We start from the raw sequence: 19505 nt of genomic DNA, 5'->3' as shown, positions 1-19505 counted from the left end.
ATAAAAGGTTTAGAAAACCTGACCTATGAGGAAAGGTTAAAACAACTGGGCATATTTAGCCTTGAGAAAACACTCAGGGGAGGGACTGGTAACAGTCTTCAAATATGTTGAGGGATGTTATAAAGAAGATTGTGATCAATTGTTTATGTCCACTGAAGGTAGGACAAGAAGTAATGGGTTTAATCTGCAGCAAGGGAGATTTAGATTAAATATTAGGAAAAACTTTCTAACTATAAGGCTAGTTTAGCTCTGAAATGATCTTCTAAGGGAGGTTGTAGAATCCCCATTTTTGGAGGCTTTTATGAACAGGTTGCACAAACACCTGTCACGGACGGTCTAAGTTTACTTGGTCCTGTCTCTGAGCAGGGGACTGGACTTGATGACTTCTCGAGGTCCCTTCCAGCCTTATATTTCTATGATTCAAGTGAATATAGTCCTATGGAAAATAATGGGATTCTTCTTTCTAATAATGATTGTACATGAGTAGGGGCTGCATGATTGGATCCTGTCTGTGGAAAACTAGAGGAATCTATTTTTTTTAATCAATGTCAGAAAAAATTGGAGGAGTTGGTGGGGGAAGTCAACATCACTGGGAATGGAAATAGGAATATGCTTTGATGAGGCTTGGCAGACGGGTGGTGTATTGATGGGGGAGGGTGCAGTTGAGTAGGCACAGGATGAAAGGAGGAAGGGCTGTGTAAGGGGATAGGTATGCATCTTGGGGAAGCAGAAAAAGAGGAAGAAAGGGGAGGATTATGAAGGAGCAAGAGGTGGGGCAGAATAATGGAGAGATATCAGGGTAGGGCCAGGATTTGTGTGTACTGGAGGCAGAGGAGGTATGGAGGGCATATATTAGGGGTATGGGTGTGGGAAATGTATTGGGAAAATATTTGGGGTTGTACTGGAAGTATGTTGGAGTGGATGGATGGATGGATGTACTGGGATGGGGGGCTGTACTGGAAGTGTACTGGATGGAGGTGTGTATTGGGTGTGCGCTGGGGTGGATGGAGAAGTGTGGAAGGGTGTATTAGCAACATACTGGGGTGAATGGAGGGGTATATAGGAATGGACAAGTGTATAGGGAGTGTGTTATGGTGGATGGAGGGTGTATTGGGATGGAGGGATGTATTGGGAGTGTGCTGGGGTGGATGTAGGGGAGTCCTGAGTGCTGGGGTGAATGAGATGGGGTGTATTGGGATGGAGGGATGTACTGGGAGTGTGCTGGGGTGGACGGAGAAATGTGCTGGGATGGAGAAGCGTATAGGGAGTGTGCTGGGGTGGATGGAGAGGCAAATAGGGAGCGTGCTGAGGTGAATGAACATAAGAACGGCCATATTGGGTCAGACCAAAGGTCCATCCAGCCCAGTATCCTGTCTACTGACAGTGGCCAATGCCAGGTGCCCCAGAGGGAGTGAACCTAACAGGTAATGATCAAGTGATCTCTCTCCTGCCATCCATCTCCATCCTCTGACAAACAGAGGCTAGGGACACCATTCCTTACCCATCCTGACTAATAGCCATTAATGGACTTTACCTCCATGAATGTATCTAGTTCTCTTTTAAACCCTGTTATAGTCCTAACCTTTACAACCTGCTCAGGCAAGGGGTTCCACAGATTGACTGTGCGCTGTGTGAAGAACTTCCTTGTATTTGTTTTAAACCTACTGCCCATTAATTTCATTTGGTGACCCCTAGTTCTTATATTATGAGAACAAGTAAATAACTTTTCCTTATTCACTTTCTCCACACCACTCATAATTTTATATACCTCTATCATATCCCCCCTTAGTCTCCTCTTTTCCAAGCTGAAAAGTCCTAGCCTCTTTAATCTCTCCTCATATGGGATCCGTTCCAAACCCCTAATTATTTTAGTTACCCTTCTCTGAACCTTTTCTAGTGCCAGTATATCTTTTTTGAGATGAGGAGACCACATCTGTACGTAGTATTCAAGATGTGGGCATACCATGGATTTATATAAGGGCAATAAGATATTCTCCATCTTATTCTCTATCCCTTTTTTAATGATTCCTAACATCCTGTTTGCTTTTTTGACTGCCACTGCACACTGCGTGGATGTCTTCAGAGAACTATCCATGATGACGCTAAGATCTCTTTCCTGATTAGTTGTAGCTAAATTAGCCCCATCATATTGTATGTATAGTTGGGGTTATTTTTTCCAATGTGCATTATTTACATTTATCCACATTAAATTTCATTTGCCATTTTGTTGCTCGATCACTTAGTTTTGTGAGATCTTTTTGAAGTTCTTCATAGTCTGCTTTGGTCTTAATTTTCTTGAGCAGTTTAGTATCATCTGCAAACTTTGCCACCTCACAGTTTACCCCTTTCTCCAGATCATTTATGAATAAGTTGAATAGGATTGGTCCTAGAACTGATCCTTGGGGAACATCACTAATTACCCCTCTCCATCCTGAGAATTGACCATTTATTCCAACTCTTTGTTCCCTGTCTTTTAACCAGTTCTCAATCCATGAAAGGAGATGGAGAGGCGTATAGGGAGTGTGCTGGGGTGGATAGAGAGGCGTAAGGCAGTGTGCTGGGTGGATGGAGAGGCGTATAGGGAGTGTGTGGGGTGGATGGAGAGGCATATAGGGAGTGCGCTGGGCAGATGGAGAGGCATATAGGGAGTGCGCTGGGCAGATGGAGAGGCATATAGGGAGTGCATTGGGTGGATGGAGAGGCGTATAGGGAGTGCGCTGGGTGGATGGAGAGGCGTATAGGGAGTGCACTGGGTGGATGGAGAGGCGTATAGGGAGTGCGCTGGGTGGATGGAGAGGCGTATAGGGAGTGCGCTGGGTGGATGGAGAGGCGTATAGGGAGTGCGCTGGGTGGATGGAGAGGAGTATAGGCAGTGTGCTGGGTGGATGGAGAGGAGTATAGGCAGTGTGCTGGGTGGATGGAGAGGCGTATAGGGAGCGCGCTGGGTGGATGGAGAGGCGTATAGGGAGTGTGCTGGGATGGATGGAGAGGCATATAGGGAGTGCACTGGGTGGATGGACAGGCGTAGAGGGAGCACGCTGGGTGGATGGAGAGGCGTATAGGGAGTGCGCTGGGTGGATGGAGAGGCGTATAGGGAGTGCACGAGGTGGATGGAGAGGCGTATAGGGAGTATGCGGGGTGGATGGAGAGGCGTATAGGGAGTGTGTGGGGTGGATGGAGAGGCATATAGGGAGTGCGCTGGGTGGATGGAGAGGCGTATAGGGAGTATGCGGGGTGGATGGAGAGGCGTATAGGGAGTATGCGGGGTGGATGGAGAGGCGTATAGGGAGCGCGCTGGGTGGATGGAGAGGCGTATAGGGAGTGCACGAGGTGGATGGAGAGGCGTATAGGGAGTATGTGGGGTGGATGGAGAGGCGTATAGGGAGTGTGTGGGGTGGATGGAGAGGCGTATAGGGAGCGCGCTGGGTGGATGGAGAGGCGTATAGGGAGCGCGCTGGGTGGATGGAGAGGCGTATAGGGAGTGCGCTGGATGGATGGAGAGGCGTGTAGGGAGTGTGCTGGGGGTACACCGAGGGGTGTGCTGGGAGGAACAGGGCATCCTGCAGAGCACAGCGAGGTCCCGCACAGCCTCCGGGGCTGGCAGCGGAGGATGTGCCTGCTGCGGGGCAAAGGAGCTGGCAGCCCAGCCCAGGGCGCTCCCGGCCGCAGGTCCCGGCCAGCCCCGCGGCGGGAGCGGTGTGCGGGGAGTGGGGGGAGGCGGGCTCACCAGCAGCCAGAGCAGGAGGAGGCCCCCGTGGGGCACGGGCCGGGGCTCCGCTGAGCACCACATGCTTCCGATGCGGCTCAGGCGCCAGCTGCTCCCATGGGCGTCGCGGATGCCGCCAGTGAGGGCGCGCGGCGGGTCGGTGCCGAGAGCGGCACTTGCTGCGGCGGGTCGGTGCGTGGGCCGCCCGGGGAATCCGGCCACGGGGACTAGGTAGATCCTGCTTCCTGGAGCTCAGGCTCCGCGCGGGCAGGAGGGGCCGCTGGGGCGGGGCTGGAGCCTCCCCGAGCAGGTGCAGCAGGAAAGGACGCCCAGGGACAGGCAGACACACGCACACAGTCTCGCTTTGCCCTTCCCCTGGGTATAACTTGGATCGGTGGGTGGGTGGCTAGGGGGTGTTAGATCAAGGGAGACAATCCGCCGTTTTCGCTCCTCTCTAACGCTGTTTATCTGAGTCTGTGGCTGCCTTAGACGCTGGCTTGTGTAGTGTTCAGCGTGTGTATTGTTTATCCCCCATATACTGCCACCTTTGCGGGGGTGGGGGAGTTGGGAGGAGGGGAAAGTAATTGGAAATACACCTTTTAGTTTGGAGGTGGGCTAACAGAAGGGATCATACGCTTGTTGTCCAATGTCCGTGTAAATGTATCCAGCATTATAATAATTTGTGCTAACACATTATGGAAGAATGATAAACCCTCATGTTTCAGGGTTTAAACCAGGGGTAGGCAACTTGCGGCACACAAGCTGATTTGCAGTGACACTCACACTGCCCAGGTCCTGGCCACCGGTCCAGGGGTCTCTGCATTTTAATTCAATTTAAAGGGAAGTTTCTTAAACAGTTTAAAAACCTTATTTACGTTACATATAACAATAGTTTAGTTATATATTATAGATTTATAGAAAGAGACCTTCTAAAAACGTTCAAATGTATTACAGGCACACAAAACCTTAAATCAAAGTGAATAAATGAAGACTCGGCACATTACTTCTGAAAGGTTGCTGACTCCTAGTTTAAACCAATTGCTAACTATTAGGGACCAGGATGACATGAGACCTAACGTGAGAGGCAGATTATTTCACATCTGTTGCTAGGGAGTTCTTGCACCTCCTTCTGAAGCCTCTGGTGCTGGCCTCTGTCAGATGCTGGATTAGCTGGACCTGGGGTCTTGATCCAGTCTGGCAATTCCCATGTTACTATGTCAGCCTTCAGGTTTTCTGGATTTTATTCTTCTATAGACTTCCCATGTCAAGTCTGGCATATCACTTAACTTTGCTGTGCCCCAGGAACCCATCAGTCAAACTGGAATAAGTTGTAAGGCTTCATTAATGCTAGTGAAGTGCTTTGAGAACATTTGTCACATATCTATAGAAGTGTACATTATCATTTTATTAGTTATTAACCATAATCACAGAATAATAGAAATCACAATAAAAAAGACATTGCATGGGCTTTAGTCCTTGGTACATTTTATTATTATTAATTATTATATATCTGCATTATGCTAGAGCATATAGTATGTTAGGCATACACACACAGGAAGGCATAGTAGCTGCCATGAACAACTCACATAAAGCACACTATTGTTTTTACTTATGCTTTCAAACCTGAACTTGAATAGAACATATGGCAGGCCAGTGTCAATTTAATTGCCATTTTCTAATAATGGAGTTAAAATGATTGTTTAATATGTGTTTCTATCATATTGTAATTAAGAGCTGTATTAGATAATGAAGTTCAATGTTATCTGTCATTTATGTAGACCAATAGAAATGCATGGCACTTTACAGGCTTGTGGACTTCCTGCCCTAACCAAACTACAGTCTAAGGCTTTGGTCCTAGCTTTTGGTCCTAATTAGTAGGCTTTGGCAGATCTCTTGCACATATATGGAGCCCTTAATGCAAGACTGAAGGGACTTTAAGTAGTATGTAGGGCAATGTGTGGTTCCTCTGTTTTGTTGAATTTTAGCCTTGCAGGACATGGCCCCTATCCTGCTCCCATCAAAGCAAATTCCCACTGGCTTCAATATTAGCAGGATTTGGCAAATATTGCTTCCGAACATCTGAAGTATTGTACTACATACAAGTTCTGTCCTTGAAAACATTTGTATCTGGTTGGGAAGGACACAGTGTTTAGGATGACAACTATGCCTTCTTCACATACCACAAATGCTTGTCCCTTTAAATATCCCAAACTGAAAATTCAGCTTATACCATTATTTTGCTTTTTAATGATGCAAAACAAAAGCCTGAAAGGGTTTGTTTGTTTTTTTTCCGCTCAAAAAGGGACATTGGGAAAGGAGGGCTGCTTTTTACATAGAGCAGGGGTTCTCAAATTTCATTGCACTGCAACCCCCTTCTGACAACAAAAAGTACTTCATGACCCCAGGAGGGAGGACTGAAGCCTGATTCCCATCACTCTGAGCAGGAAGCTCAAAGACTTTGGCTCTGTGTGGTGGGGCTCAGGCTTCAGCTTCGGCCCCGGGTAGTGGGGCTCGGGCTTTGGCTCTGGTCCCGGGCCCCAGCAAGTCTAAGCCAGCCCTGGCAACCCCATTAAAATGGGGTCGCGACCCACTTTGGGGTCCTGACTTACAGTTTGAGAACTGCTGCATTGGAGATTCAGATCGTGTCTAATGTGCTTATCCTGAAAGACTCTCTGGACAACAGGAGAAACTGTAGATGTATGACAGAGTTATCCTGCAAGTGAAAGGATAACTGAGAGGGGCAGTGACTCTTGTTCAGGCTGTTTAAATCTTTGTTTATGATAATACATTCAACTCTAACACCTAACAAAATACTTGGGGCAGAAAAAACTGTCTGTTAAATATTCAACATCCTCTCCCCTTCTATTAAAGACTGAAAAATCTCTTGGTCTGCAATCTGGTATGCCCAAGGAGCCCTCCAGCAAAACCAGAAAAGATTGACCATGACATCCTTAACTGAATATTTGTAATGTAAAAAGCAAGCAGAACATGACCCTTTTTGAAATAAATTATCCAGGCAGATGATTGATGATGCTTGTACAAGCAATTTCTTTCTCTTTGCAGGTTACATTCAAAGCACCCAAGAAACTGGATTCTGCTAGAATCAATTATCAGGCTGGTTATCTACTGAAAAAGACAGTTTGGCATCTTTGCTTAATGTAATAAAAACCTCACATACTTGTTTGTTTATTCTGCTGTGTTTGAAGTCACAGGTATTCGTTTTTCTGCATGATGAAGACTGACTGGAGTTTGAATGTACTAGTAGCTTCAATTGCGTATATTATCATTCACTTCATGGGTTGCCAAGTGGTGTTAAACAGCTGTTCTATTCCACTCAGGAGGTGACCTGATTCATGTCCACGTTTGTAATTCACTTTAGGATCAATCATGATGAAAAGCACAATGTAGATGTATTGTTATTAAACTATATACACCATTATACTCCTGGGGGAATTCTGTGCCAAAAAAATTAAAATTCTGTGCACAATATTTTAAAATGCTGCATATTTTGTTTGTCAAAATAATGCAATATAATCATGCTGGTTTCAATTATTTAGTTAATTTATTTAAACTACAATACAATGGATGGAGAATGGGAGCGGGGAGCACTGGAGGAAATTCCCAAACCCTCTTGCCTAATGGTAATATAGCTAGGATTGATCCTTTATTTCTAGTTATTAGTAAACAAATATATGCAGCCATATGCTCGGTGTTACATCATAGGTAAGGCTATGTTTTAGTCATAGGTATTTTAGTAAAAGTCATGGACAGATCACGGGCAGTAAACAAAAATTAATGGCCCATGACCTGTCCATGACTTGTATTATATATCTCTGACTAAATCTTGGAGGGAGGGGGACGGCCCGGGGGTGCCGTGGGTGCTGGCAAGGGGGCAGCCTGAGGGCATGCAGCCCAGGACCACTGCTGGTGCTGGGGGGAGGCTGGCAGGCTCCCTACTTGGCTCCGTGCCTCCCCCGAAGTGGCAACATCCCCCTCCTTCAGCTCCTCGGTGGAGGTGTGGCCAGGCAGTTCTGCATGCTGCCTCCGTCCCGAACGCTGGCTCCGTGGCTCCCATTGGCCGGGAGGAGGATGTTGTCGCTTCCAGGGAGCCCTCAAGGTAAGTGCTGCCCAGAACCCTCACCCCGTCCCATGCCCCAACCCCGTCCTCTCCCACACCCAAACGCCTGCTGCTGCGGGGGAGGGAGGGTACAGTGGCCCGAGACTGCCCCAGCAGGAGCTGGTGCGACTTGCCCAGGGGCTGCCTGAGCTGCTCAGGTGACCCCAGGGCCAGGCTCACCAGCTGCTGCAGAAGTCACGGAGGTCACGGAAAGTCATGGAATCCATGACCTCTGTGACAAACTCCCAGCCATAATCATAGGCAACTGAGGAGCCAAGGGAGGGCTAGGGAATCAAACTCATAATTTATATTGGCTACTGACCATCTCCAGAATGGTCAGTAGCAAACAGTTCATGGAGCACATTTTGATAGGAAACTTTTTCAGTCCAAAAATGTAGACCAGTTCTAATCACTAAAGCACCGTAAGCATTTATAAGGCCATACTATCCTTTTCACCACTCTGGCAACGTAAAGGAGCCTTAAAACTTTGAGACCTGTTTTATACTCCTGGGGGAATTCACAAAGACAATGGAAACAATTCACTAAGAAGGCAGGCTGCTGTATTCTGCTCTGCCTGAGGGCACAGGGCCTGCCCCACGCCTAACTCCTCAGATGCACCCTGAAGCTCTGCCCCTCCATGCCAACTGTGCAATAGAGAGCGAGAGGGACAGAATGTCTCTCTCACAAGCCCACCACTCTTCCCCCCGTGATTTACATCTCTACTGGCTACTCCAGGCGCCCTAACTGGCCTGCCTACACTGCCAGGGAGAAGTGCATGGCTGCTTGTGCAGCTTCCCCATTAGAAGTCATTTTTCTGAAGGGAAACATAGAAATCTGCAGGCGACATGAATTCTGCACATGCACAGTGATGCAAAATTCCCCCAGGAGTACATTACACTGTGGCAGGATGGGATGTAACAAAGGGTTTTAAATCATGAGCTGCTCCATTAGTTGGAAAGAGGGGACACTAAAAATGTGGAAAATGAAGGGTACTGAGATTATGGCTGATGTAAACGTACCACACATTTTCTTTTACAGATGTAAGAAGTTATACAAAGGTGACACCTCTCCCCTCAGCCGCCTACAACGCAAACGCCTCAGGAATCATTCGTGTTCCCCTCTTGCCTGGGCGCCTGCCTGCCTGTCCGCACAGCGCGGCTTTCGAGGCCCCCCCCGTTCCACCACGTGCTCGTCCAAAGCCCGGCCCGCTGCGCGCCCCCGGAGACCCGGGATCAGCCTGCTGCGCGATTTGCAGCGTCGCTGCCGGGACCCCGCGCCGCCCGGAGCCCTGGCAGGCGGCCGGCCCCGCCGCCCGGCTCTCGGACGCAGAACGGGGCGCTCTGGCTGGGCGAGCCGCCCTGTGACAGCGGGGACGCGGCCGCCTGCGGGAGGGGGCGTGGCTTAGCTCTCGCCCAGGCCCGAGAACCCACGTGACCCAAGCTGCTTCCCGGGAGCCCCTGCGCTTGCCCCGGAAGCGGAAGTGTGCAAACTAGGAGGTGAGAGGGTAGGGAGCGAAAGGGCCGCTAGCGCGCCGGGTTTTCGCCTCGTCCTTTGCCGGCCATGGCGCGGATCTCCCGTACGCTGCTCATCTTCGGTGGGTTCGTGGCTGTGGTGGGGGCGGCGTTTTACCCCATCTACTTCCGGCCGCTGCTGCAGGTGGAGCAATACAGTGAGTACGGACAGGGCCGGCTTTAGGCCAATTCCACCAATTCCCCCGAATTGGGCCCCGCGCCCAGTAAGAATCTCTTCCCTGGCTAGAGGCACCTTTTGAATTTTTACTCATCTGGCAGTGCTCCGGGTCTTCGGCGGCACTTCGGCAGCAGGTCCTTCAGTGCCACCGAAGACCTGGAGCGAGTGAAGGATCTGCCGCCAAAGTGCCGCCAAAGACTCGGAGCACTGCCCAGTGAGTACAAGCCCCATGTTTTTTTGTTTTTTTTTTTTTTTTTTTTTTTTTATATCATCCCTGCCGTGCCCCGTCAACGCGCTTTCAATTTGGGCCCCCCCGCCCTGAAGCGGCCGGCCCGTAGACCCCCACCCCCACCGAGCCTCGCGTGACGTGACCCCGCTGGGGGTGGGCAGCGCAGTGACCCCACCCCCACCGAGCCTCGCATGACGTGACCCCGCTGGGGGCGGGCAGCGCAGGGACCCCACCCCCATCAAGCCTCGCGTGACGTGATCCCTGCTCTCCGCGCCCCTCTGCTGCGTCTCCCCTGTATGCCCCTGCTTTCCGTGCATCACTCTGGCGGGCCCTTCCGCCAGACTGTGCCCCTCACCCTGAGCGGCTGAGCCCGTGGGCCCACCCCTGGGACCTCTGTCATCCCGGGACCGCCACGGGCCCCAGTGAGCAACATCCCCTTCGGGCATGCCCCACCCAGCTCCCCTCCCTGGATAATCCCTAGGACTCATCCTCTTGCCCCTCACAACATCCCCTCTATGCCATACAGCAAGTGCTTCATGTGAGTTATCCCTTACCCTGTGAGTTATCCCTTCCTGACTCTCCTGATCACGAGTTATTTCCCCCACCTGTGTTAACCTCATCCTCTTGGCTGTCGCAGGGATTCAGATTTTCCTTGGTATTTTTAGCCAGCCTATAAATATATACATATAATGTTGACATTCTGACAGAGCACCATTACTCCCTCTCAGAATAAATGTCCCTAACCTGACAACTGACACCTCCTTGCTGTCATCTGTTCTATATTTTCAGTAACTACTTAGCAAGAAACATCCGGGCGAGGCGTTCTCTTCTTTCAAATGAAGTGCTTTGAAGAAAAAGGTTTCATGGTGATGGTTTCCATGGGTGGTTATTGTGGCTGTATTCAGTTAGCTTGGCAGTTCATCTCTAATTTACCTACCGTCATGATGGATAGGATGGTTTAGCACCACTAATCCTAGCATCATCACCCCCAAAGAATTCTGTCCATGCTGCGTACTGAATGGTCTTGTGGAAATACTGTTCTTTAAGACATCTGACTTTAGCAGTAGAGTTTTTTTTTTTTTTCACCTTTTACATTGTAAACTGTAGAGTGAGCATGGGTTTCATATCCATAACACTTGCTAGTTTGCTTGCAAGAACCTCCTATGGTGTCTGGAATATATTTTTTGCAACAAACTCACTTAACACAAACTAATATTTTCACTATTTTTCCCCTATTTCTCGTCTCTATCTCAGATAAAGATGACTTGTTGCAGATCAGGGAATAAATGTTCCTAATGCATACTACCTGTTGTTTCACACCATGTAAAACAGCCAATCTTTGCTATAGAAATATTTTTGAATAACCCCTTCTTTTATTATTTGCTTGCAATATCCCATTGTTATAGAAAAGGGAGCTGAGGCAAACCATTTGCAGTGGAAAATAGAACCATATTAACTCGAAACTATCACTCAAAATAGGCTTATCAATGATCCACTACACAGTATATGTGTGTATATGTACAATATAGGAGGTAGTATGGACTGATGACCTGAGCATAGCTGGAATCCAGAAACTCTAGATTTTGAATCCTGGCTGCATTGCTGTGTTCCATTTTCTACTGTGAACAAAAATAAGGCAGGGGAAGATACAGGAGCACTTGTTGTACCTCCAGTACCTAAAAGGCCTTTATTTAAAAAAAGCCTAAACTTCAAGTTGATGATCTCCCATTACTTAAATATCTCACATCCATGCAGTTGTAATTACTTTTTCAAGCTCCCAAAATGTACTGTCCCCTCACAGAAACAACTACGGATATGGACCTATCCCTAAAGAGTCTGAGTTTGATGTGACAGTGTATGGGGGAATCAAGAGAAGGGGAAAGGAAAGGTCAATTATGACAATAATTATGTACAGTTATGTGGACCAGTGAGGCATGAACACATCTTGAAATCTGTTTAAAAAAAAATCTTTTCTACCTTCCGCTCAGTTCTGATAAATATTGCAGAAGTGAGTTTTAAGGAGTCATTTGAATGAGGCAGAAGAGAACATTCCAAGCTTGAGGGATGCATAAAGCTTCCCATAAGTATACCATATATGTAACTTGTATATAGTGTGAATTTAAGAGCTATCTTAGTCAATAGTCATGCTTTCTTGAGTGACTAGATTGGGGTAGGCAACCTGTGGCACGCGTGCCAAAGGCGGCACGTGAGCTGATTTTCAGTGGCACTCTCACTGCCCGGGCCTGGCCACCTGTCGGGGGTGGGTGGGAGGGGACTCTGCATTTTAGTTTAATTTTAAATGAAGTTTCTTAAACATTTTAAAAACCTTATTTACTTTACATACAACAATAGTTTAGTTATATATTATAGACTTATAGAAAGCGACCTTCTAAAAATGTTAAAATGTATTACTGGCACGCAAAATCTTAAATTAGAGTGAATAAATGAAGACTCGGCACACCACTTCTGAAAGGTTGCCGACCCCTGGACTAGAATGTCGTGAACATTGCCTTGAATGCTAGTCTAAACTACGTTCTCTTTTTTTTCTTTGTTTTTCACGGTTAACTGTCTAGGATATGCTACTTTTCTAATCTACTGTTTCTTTGACTCTTAAATAATATTAAACTCTTAAACTTGCCATTGTATTCTGTAAACAGTTTTTTAAAAATCAAATGTTTTTTATGCAAGACCTAGATGAGCTAGTGTTTTAGTGTTTTGCTGATGCAGAGCCAGCAGGGGGAGCATAAATTAACTTTCAGTTGATTCCAGAGTTTATTGTTGCTCCATTATGTACAAAGAGCCATATAACAACTCAGATGGAAACAGAAAAAGAAAAAAGTTTGAAAAATCACAAGAGATCAAATTTAGGCACAGAAATTTTATATCAAGCTTTTAAGAGGGAACTCTTAATGGAGAACAAAGGATCTAATCTCTAAAATTTATATCTCCATTTTAACACAAACTTTATTGTGATTCATCTATTGAAAGAATTTGAAAATATTTCTGAATTGTAAAAGAGAAAGTGAAATATTAATTTCATGGCCACCTCAGAGGGACTTTGATTTTATTTTAATTTTGCTAATTGGTAAGCACCTACAGTCTATTAGGGAAGCTCCACTTCCTCAAACTGAAGCTTTCCACCAAAATACATCTTCTCTATACCCTGTTCCTCCTTACAATGCAGTTTAAATATAGATTACATACAAAACACTATGCTAAAAGAACATCATTAAGGTTACTAAGTCAAGCACTCAAAAGTTTGGAAATTCCAGAATTAAGGTTGCCTGTGCAATCTTAATTCACTCCCCCTTGTCAATAGACTGTATCAAGATGTATATCTCCCAGTTCCTCATCTGATCCTAGTGAATTTCCCTCCCCTCACAGCTCCTAGTCCCAGCCTGCTTCTTCCACAGGTCTGTCTCATTAGAGTGTGAGGCAGACTCCTGGAAGGGAAATTTTCAACCCAAATGGTTAAAGTTAAAAGCTATTGCAAACAAGTTCTTCTGTTGGGAAGTGTCAGGGAAACTTAATGATGTTTAGTTCTATCAGCCCTGTCTATAAGAAGATACATTATTATAATATATTACAGTAGTCTAACCACACTCCCAAAATGTGCTAACCACACTCCCATTTTGTAAAAATGGCCATACTGGGTCAGACCAATGTTCCATCTAGCCCAGTATCTTGTTTTCCAACAGTGACCAGTGCCAGGTGCTTCAGAGGGAATGAACATAACAGGGCAATTATCGAGTTATCCATCCCATTGTCCAGTCCCAGCTCCTGGCATTTGGATGTTTAGAGACATTCAGAGTATGGGGTTGTGTCCAGATCATCTTGGCTAAGAGCCATCAATGAATCTATCTTTATGAGAATATCAGATTCCTTTTTTAACCCAGTTATACTTTTGGCCTTCACAAGATCCCATGGCAATGAATTTCACAGGTTGACTATGTGCTGTGTGAAGAAGTACTTCCTTTTTGTTTTAAACTCCTCCGCCTATTAATTTCATTGGGTGACCCCTGGTTCTTGAGTTATGTGAAGGGATAAATAACACTTTCATATTCATTTTCTCCACACCATTCATGATTTTATAGACCTCTATCATATTCTCCCTTTAGTAGTCTCTTTTCTAAGGTGAACAGTTCCAGTCTTTTTTTAATCTCACCTCATATGGAAGTTGTTCCATACACCTATCATTTTTGTTGCCCTTTTCTGTACCATTTACAATTCTAACATCTTTTGTGAGATGGGGCGACCAGATCTGCAGGCAGTATTCAAGGTGTGGGTGTACCATGTATTTATATAGTGCCATTATGATATTTTCTGTTTTATTATCTATCCCTTTTCTGGTGGTGTCTAACATTCTATTAGCTTTCCACTGTACATTGAATGGATGTTTTCAGAAAACTATTCACAATTACTCCCAAGATCACCCTCTTGAGTGATAACTAATTTAGATCCCGTCATTTTGTATGTATAGTTTTTCCAATGTGCATTATTTTGCACTTATCAGTGTTGGATTTTATCTGCCGTTAAGGTGTTGTGTACCCTAAAATCACCTTTTGGCGATAGCTGACACTATATTATAGAAACACAGGTACTCCTTCCTTTCACATTATCTCTTTTTGGTTTGGTTATATATCCAAAAATTGTCTTGCTGTTTATTGGTCTAAGATGCAAGCTTTCATCCTGTGTGATTATTATATTTTTGCTGAGAAGACTGCTGTTCACCAGCATGTCAGACTATCACATGCAGATTTTTTTTTTTTTTTGGCTGGCTTTCTGATTCATAGCATTTTGTTAGCTACGGTGTTTCTTTTCTGTATGATTTTACTGTTTGTTGTGTTTACCAGGGAAGGACCAGGCAACAAATCGATCTGGTATTATTCAAGAGGATATTCAGCCTCCAGGTATATCCAATTTGTATTTCTGAGTTTATGCATTTAATAAAACACTCATTGAATACTATAATTTCAGCATTTAAATAGACTTTAAAAGCAAGTATGTTAAATTAAATACTCTGCCCATTTACTTATTCATTGTTCTTGTAAAAAAAAATTAAAGCTTGTAATATGTGACTTAATGCTAAACAGTTTTCTCAGGCATATGATGGGATCACAGAGGTGCAGCTTGGGACTGTGGGACCACTGTGCCTCCTTAACTTTCCAGCCTGGGCTGTCTCTCACAATGCTTTGCTAGTTACAAGCAGCAAACCCCTCCTGGCACTGTTATCTCTTAGCACAACTGCATGTGGAGCCCGACACCCAGCTAGATTGCATGAATGCTCCCAGAGCCACTCATGAATCACACAGAGAAAGGCACCAGCCAAATCTTCCCAGCCTTGTACCTCAGAAATATATTATCTTGCACTGCTCAAGATGAGCAGTGCAAGTTTATTAATTGGTTCACCACTTAATCAGTGGAAGGTGGATATACACCAGCCTTTGTGAACCCAAGCAGATTTACCAAACACTTCACGCAAACTCACTGATAAAGATAAACTGTAAAACAAGTTTATTGATTACAAAAAGTCAGAGTGGTTACCAAAAGAAAAGATAAGCACGCAGTCTAAACTCTCAACCCTATTAGACTGGGCAACATCTAGATTAAACAGTTTTTTCTTGCCCCACTGGATATTGCAGATCATAGTACGCAGGTTTCACCCTTGAAACCTGGGCCAGTCTCCTCTGTTGGAGTGTCCTGGTTGCTTGCAGCATAGGTTGGGGGAGGAGCAAAGGCAAAGCATGGGGCCCCGGTGTTCGGTTTTATACACTTATTCCATCCATGTGTTTGGAGAACATAAGTTAAGGCATGTCTGCTGGGCATTGCTGAGTCACCACTAGGCAAGGTTGATCAGTTCCCGTGGTGAGGCCTTGTGCAAGTAAGTCATTGAATTGTAACTCCCTTGCAGGACAATACCTGTTGATGATTACCTGGGGTGTAGAGTGTCACATTGTCGTTGCACAGAAATTTCACCAATTTAACTAACTTGGTCTTGAAATTGATTTAGTTAAATTAGTGCAACCCCTTTGTGTGGAGATGTGTCACTTTTAAACCAGTTTCAGAGCATCTATGCAGAGGGGTTGTACAGATTAAACTATAGATTTCTAAACCAATTAAAATTGATGCAGCTTCTATGTGTAGACTGGGCTTTACTGTAAAAATGTACATTTGCACTCCCCATTGCTGAATAGACGCTGTAACCAAGAAATTATGTAGAATCCTTATTGAGGTTGCAGAAACAAACCATCTTGATGTGTCGAAAGAATAGTGAATATGGCAGGTGACCAGCTTGTCTTAACAGTGAAATCCTTGCTGACCTTAAACACAAAAAAGAAGCTTACAAGAAGTGGAAGATTGGACAAATGACCAGGGAGGAGTATAAAAATATTGCTCAGGCATGCAGGAGTGAAATCAGGAAGGCCAAATCACACTTGGAGTTGCAGCTAGCAAGGGATATTAAGAGTAACAAGAAGTGTTTCTTCAGGTATGTTAGCAACAAGAAGAAGGTTAAGGAATGAGGGAGGCAACCTAGTGACAGAGGATGTGGAAAAAGCTAATGTACTTAATGCTTTTTTTGCCTCTGTCTTCGTGAACAAGGTCAGCTCCCAGACTACTGCACTGGGCAGCACAGTGTGGGGAGGAGGTGATTAGCCTTCTATGGAGAAAGAAGTGGTTCGGGAATATTTAGAAAAGCTGGATGAGCACAAGTCCATGGTGCTGGATGCACTGCATCCTAGGGTGCTAAAGGACTTGGCGGATGTGATTGCAGAGCCATTGCCCATTATCTTTGAAAACTCATGGCGATCGGGGGAGGTCCCAAATGACTGGGAAAAGGCTACTATAGTGCCCATCTTTAAAAAAAGAGAAGGAGGAGGATCCGGGGAACTACAGGCCAGTCAGCCTCACCTCAGTCCTTGGAAAAATCATATTCCAGTGCTTCACTAGGAGGGTGGTGAAGCACTGGAATGGGTTACCTACCGAGGTGGTGGAATCTCCTTCCTTAGAGGTTTTTAAGGTCAGGCTTGGCAAAGCCCTGGCTGGGATGATTTAGTTGGGGATTGGCCCTGCTTTGAGCAGGGGGTTGGACTAGATATTCTGTGAACCCTGATATTCTATGAACTGAGCTGCGTGAGCATTTATCATTTCCAGTGTCAGAAATATTTTGTTGATAACTACTGATACAATTTCCAGCTAGCGCTTCTATGGCTTGCTGTGCTAGTGAAAGAGATTCTTGCTGATAGCCCTTATATTTACTTTGCCTGTGGGAGGGTTAAAGTACTAGCTAAAGGTTGGCCATTTGTTGTTGCAGACAAGAGGCTATTTGTGTTTCTGAAAAGGCCATATCTATTAAGCTGTATTACAGGATTATTTGTTTCAATTTTTTAATAAAAGTCCAAATTCAACTGCAGGGAAATACTCCTGTATATGGTATCAGTGAGACCATTACTTCAATATTGTATCCACTGTATCCACACTTCAAATAGGATGTTGAAAAATTAAATAGGGTTCAGAAAAGAACTACAAGAATGAGTTGAGGTCTGGAAGACATGCCTATGGATTGAGACTAAAGAAGCTCAGTCTGTTTATCCAAAAGAAGGTTAAGCAGTGACTTGATCACTGTCTACAATGTCTGATAATAGACAGCTCTATAATCTAGTGGAAAAAGACATGACATAGATGGAAGCTAGATAAATTCAGACTAAAAATAAGGTGCAGTTTTTTAACACAGAGTAATTAACCATTGGAACAACTTACCTAGATTCTTCATCACTTGAATTCTTTAAATCAAGGCTTGGATTTGTTCTAAATGATATGCTATAGGTCAAACAGAAGTTATGGGCTTGATTCAGAAATTACTGTGTGCGGTTCTTTGACCTATTATGCAGGTCAGACGATAATTATAGTTGTCCTTTTGGCCTATAAAAACCTATAAACTCTTGATGGTGTTTTCTTTTTTTTTTTTTTTATTTGTAGGGTTAAAAGTGTGGTCTGATCCATTTGGAAGGAAATAACATTATCTGTGTACATCACAAGGTGTGTCTGAAGATGGATATGTTCAAAGCAACTGTTTTGACTCATACACTAATGAGTGTATTGTTCAGGTGTTGCTGGAGAAGGATTCTCAATATGGTGGTTTAGGTGGTCACTTCAATGAATGCTGCTGATTCTGAAGATTAATACTACATTTTTCTTTAGAGTTCTGTAGCTACTGGAACAAAATGGACTGACACTGAGATGGCTGAATGATTTTTCGAGTTTAGAGCCGAAACACTTTTTCATACGTTTGAGGGAAGAGAAGAGAACTTGCTATTGGGGTTAATCTATAGCCACTTATAGAATAAATCTGATCAGAATAAATTATGCAGATCATTGTAGTTTACTCCACTGTTTGATTATTCCTTTTTGAGTTTATAAATACAGATGAAAGACATAGTATATGCAAGATGAGTGAACAATGCAGAAAGAATGTAATGTGATATAACTGTAAATCTGTAAACAATATTAAAATCATGTTTTTATTAAAACTGGTGTACATTTTCTCCATTTCATTGTTTATTTTGACCTAATTTCCACTTTTTGTGGGACTTTTTTGATTTTTAGATCATTGAAGATCTCTTGGTTAAGCCAGGGTGGTCTCTTGCCATACTTCATATCTTTCCTACACAGTAGGATAGTTTGCTCTTGTGCCCTTAATAATGTCTCTTTGAAAAACTGCCAGCTGTCTTCAGTTGTTTTTCCCCTTAGACTTGCTTCCCATAGGATCTTATGTACCAAATCTGTGAGTTTGCTAAAGTCTGCCTTCTTGAAATCCATTGTCTTTATTTTGCTGTTCTCCCTCCTACCATTCCTTAGAATCATGAACTCTATCATTTCGTCATCACTTTCACCCAAGCTGCCTTCCACTTTCTAACTCTCAATCAGCACCCTCCTAAGTCTGGATTTGCTCTGAAGCTCCTAGCATAACCTAGTCCTTGGAGGCCTGTCACTGGTTACCTGTGGGCTGCATCACTGCCGAGGTTACATGCTAAAAGGTTACTTGCTGAGAGTTCGAGGCCTGACATGCCCTGTCCCTTATACCAGGACTTGTGAGGTGGTCCTCAGAAAGCAGCCTTATGGTTGTCTTCATGAGTTCCTGTGCTGGGGGAATCCTCTGGCCAAATCTAGGGCTTTTAGAGCTCCTGTATGCTGCTCTGGTGGTCTTATTCATGTACAGGAGCTGGGATCAGGCTTTCACCTCACATATGAATCAGTGTCGCTGACAGCAGCTTTGCTGTATTATGTGGCACTGTCAGTATGCTGCTATTTGAGTCTTGGGTAGAAAACCAAGAATCTAGTTTAATAAACTTGAGGTTGGAAAACTTTACACCAATTCAGGTATGTTTCTCAACAAAGTAAGATTGAGAAGGAGGGGAGGAGGAAGTTGGTTCTACCTCATACAAAAGTCATATTGATCTATTTAAAGAAACAATTCCAATCAAGTTGCTTCTGTTTAAAAACTGAACTAAAATACTTCTTGGCTATATTTATTGTTCATAGCTTTAATCACAGAGTAAATGTGTAGATTTAAACATGGATGCATGCACTGTAGAACAAAATATTTGGAAACCATTTCTGAAGGACAGCATTTCTTCTGCAAGTGCTGACATCAAAAACAGGGTAAAGAATATGCAGTATTTCCACCTGTTACGTGGTTATTAAATCACTAACCCTTACAGGATAAATGATGTGTGGGTCAGAGAGTTATGTAAAACTGTGAAAGA

General features: G+C 44.6%; 2 protein-coding genes across 3 annotated transcripts in view; one reads left to right on the top strand and one right to left on the bottom strand.

Annotated features, from left to right (window-relative positions):
• The window catches only part of SEL1L3 (SEL1L family member 3), a 69133-nt gene extending 65195 nt beyond the window's left edge, over positions 1 to 3938 (bottom strand). For both annotated transcript variants that reach the window (XM_039539404.1, XM_039539403.1), the window contains exon 1: positions 3728 to 3938. In XM_039539404.1, coding sequence (XP_039395338.1) covers positions 3728 to 3790 — 63 coding nt within the window. In that variant the 5' untranslated portion in view covers positions 3791 to 3938. The remainder of the gene's footprint in view (positions 1 to 3727) is intronic.
• Positions 3939 to 9275: 5337 nt separating this feature from the next.
• Positions 9276 to 18253, top strand: SMIM20 (small integral membrane protein 20). Its single transcript, XM_039542606.1, has 3 exons — positions 9276 to 9492; positions 14595 to 14651; positions 17719 to 18253. Exons 1-3 carry the CDS (start codon positions 9384 to 9386, stop codon positions 17754 to 17756), a joined length of 204 nt encoding a protein of 67 aa, XP_039398540.1. The 5' UTR covers positions 9276 to 9383; the 3' UTR covers positions 17757 to 18253.
• The last annotated feature ends 1252 nt before the right edge of the window (positions 18254 to 19505 follow it).

Source organism: Mauremys reevesii, linkage group 5, assembly GCF_016161935.1.
Source record: "Mauremys reevesii isolate NIE-2019 linkage group 5, ASM1616193v1, whole genome shotgun sequence".
Taxonomy (NCBI): Eukaryota; Metazoa; Chordata; order Testudines; family Geoemydidae; genus Mauremys; species Mauremys reevesii.
This window is presented reverse-complemented; position numbering and strand designations above follow the sequence as displayed.

Coding starts and splice junctions, on each gene's coding strand:
- SMIM20 (XM_039542606.1), top strand. CDS start 9,384: ATGGCGCGGATCTCCCGTACGCTGCTCATCTTCGGTGGGTTCGTGGCT. Junction 9,493..14,594: donor GCTGCAGGTGGAGCAATACA/GTGAGTACGGAC, acceptor TGTGTTTACCAG/GGAAGGACCAGGCAACAAAT. Junction 14,652..17,718: donor AGAGGATATTCAGCCTCCAG/GTATATCCAATT, acceptor TTTTATTTGTAG/GGTTAAAAGTGTGGTCTGAT.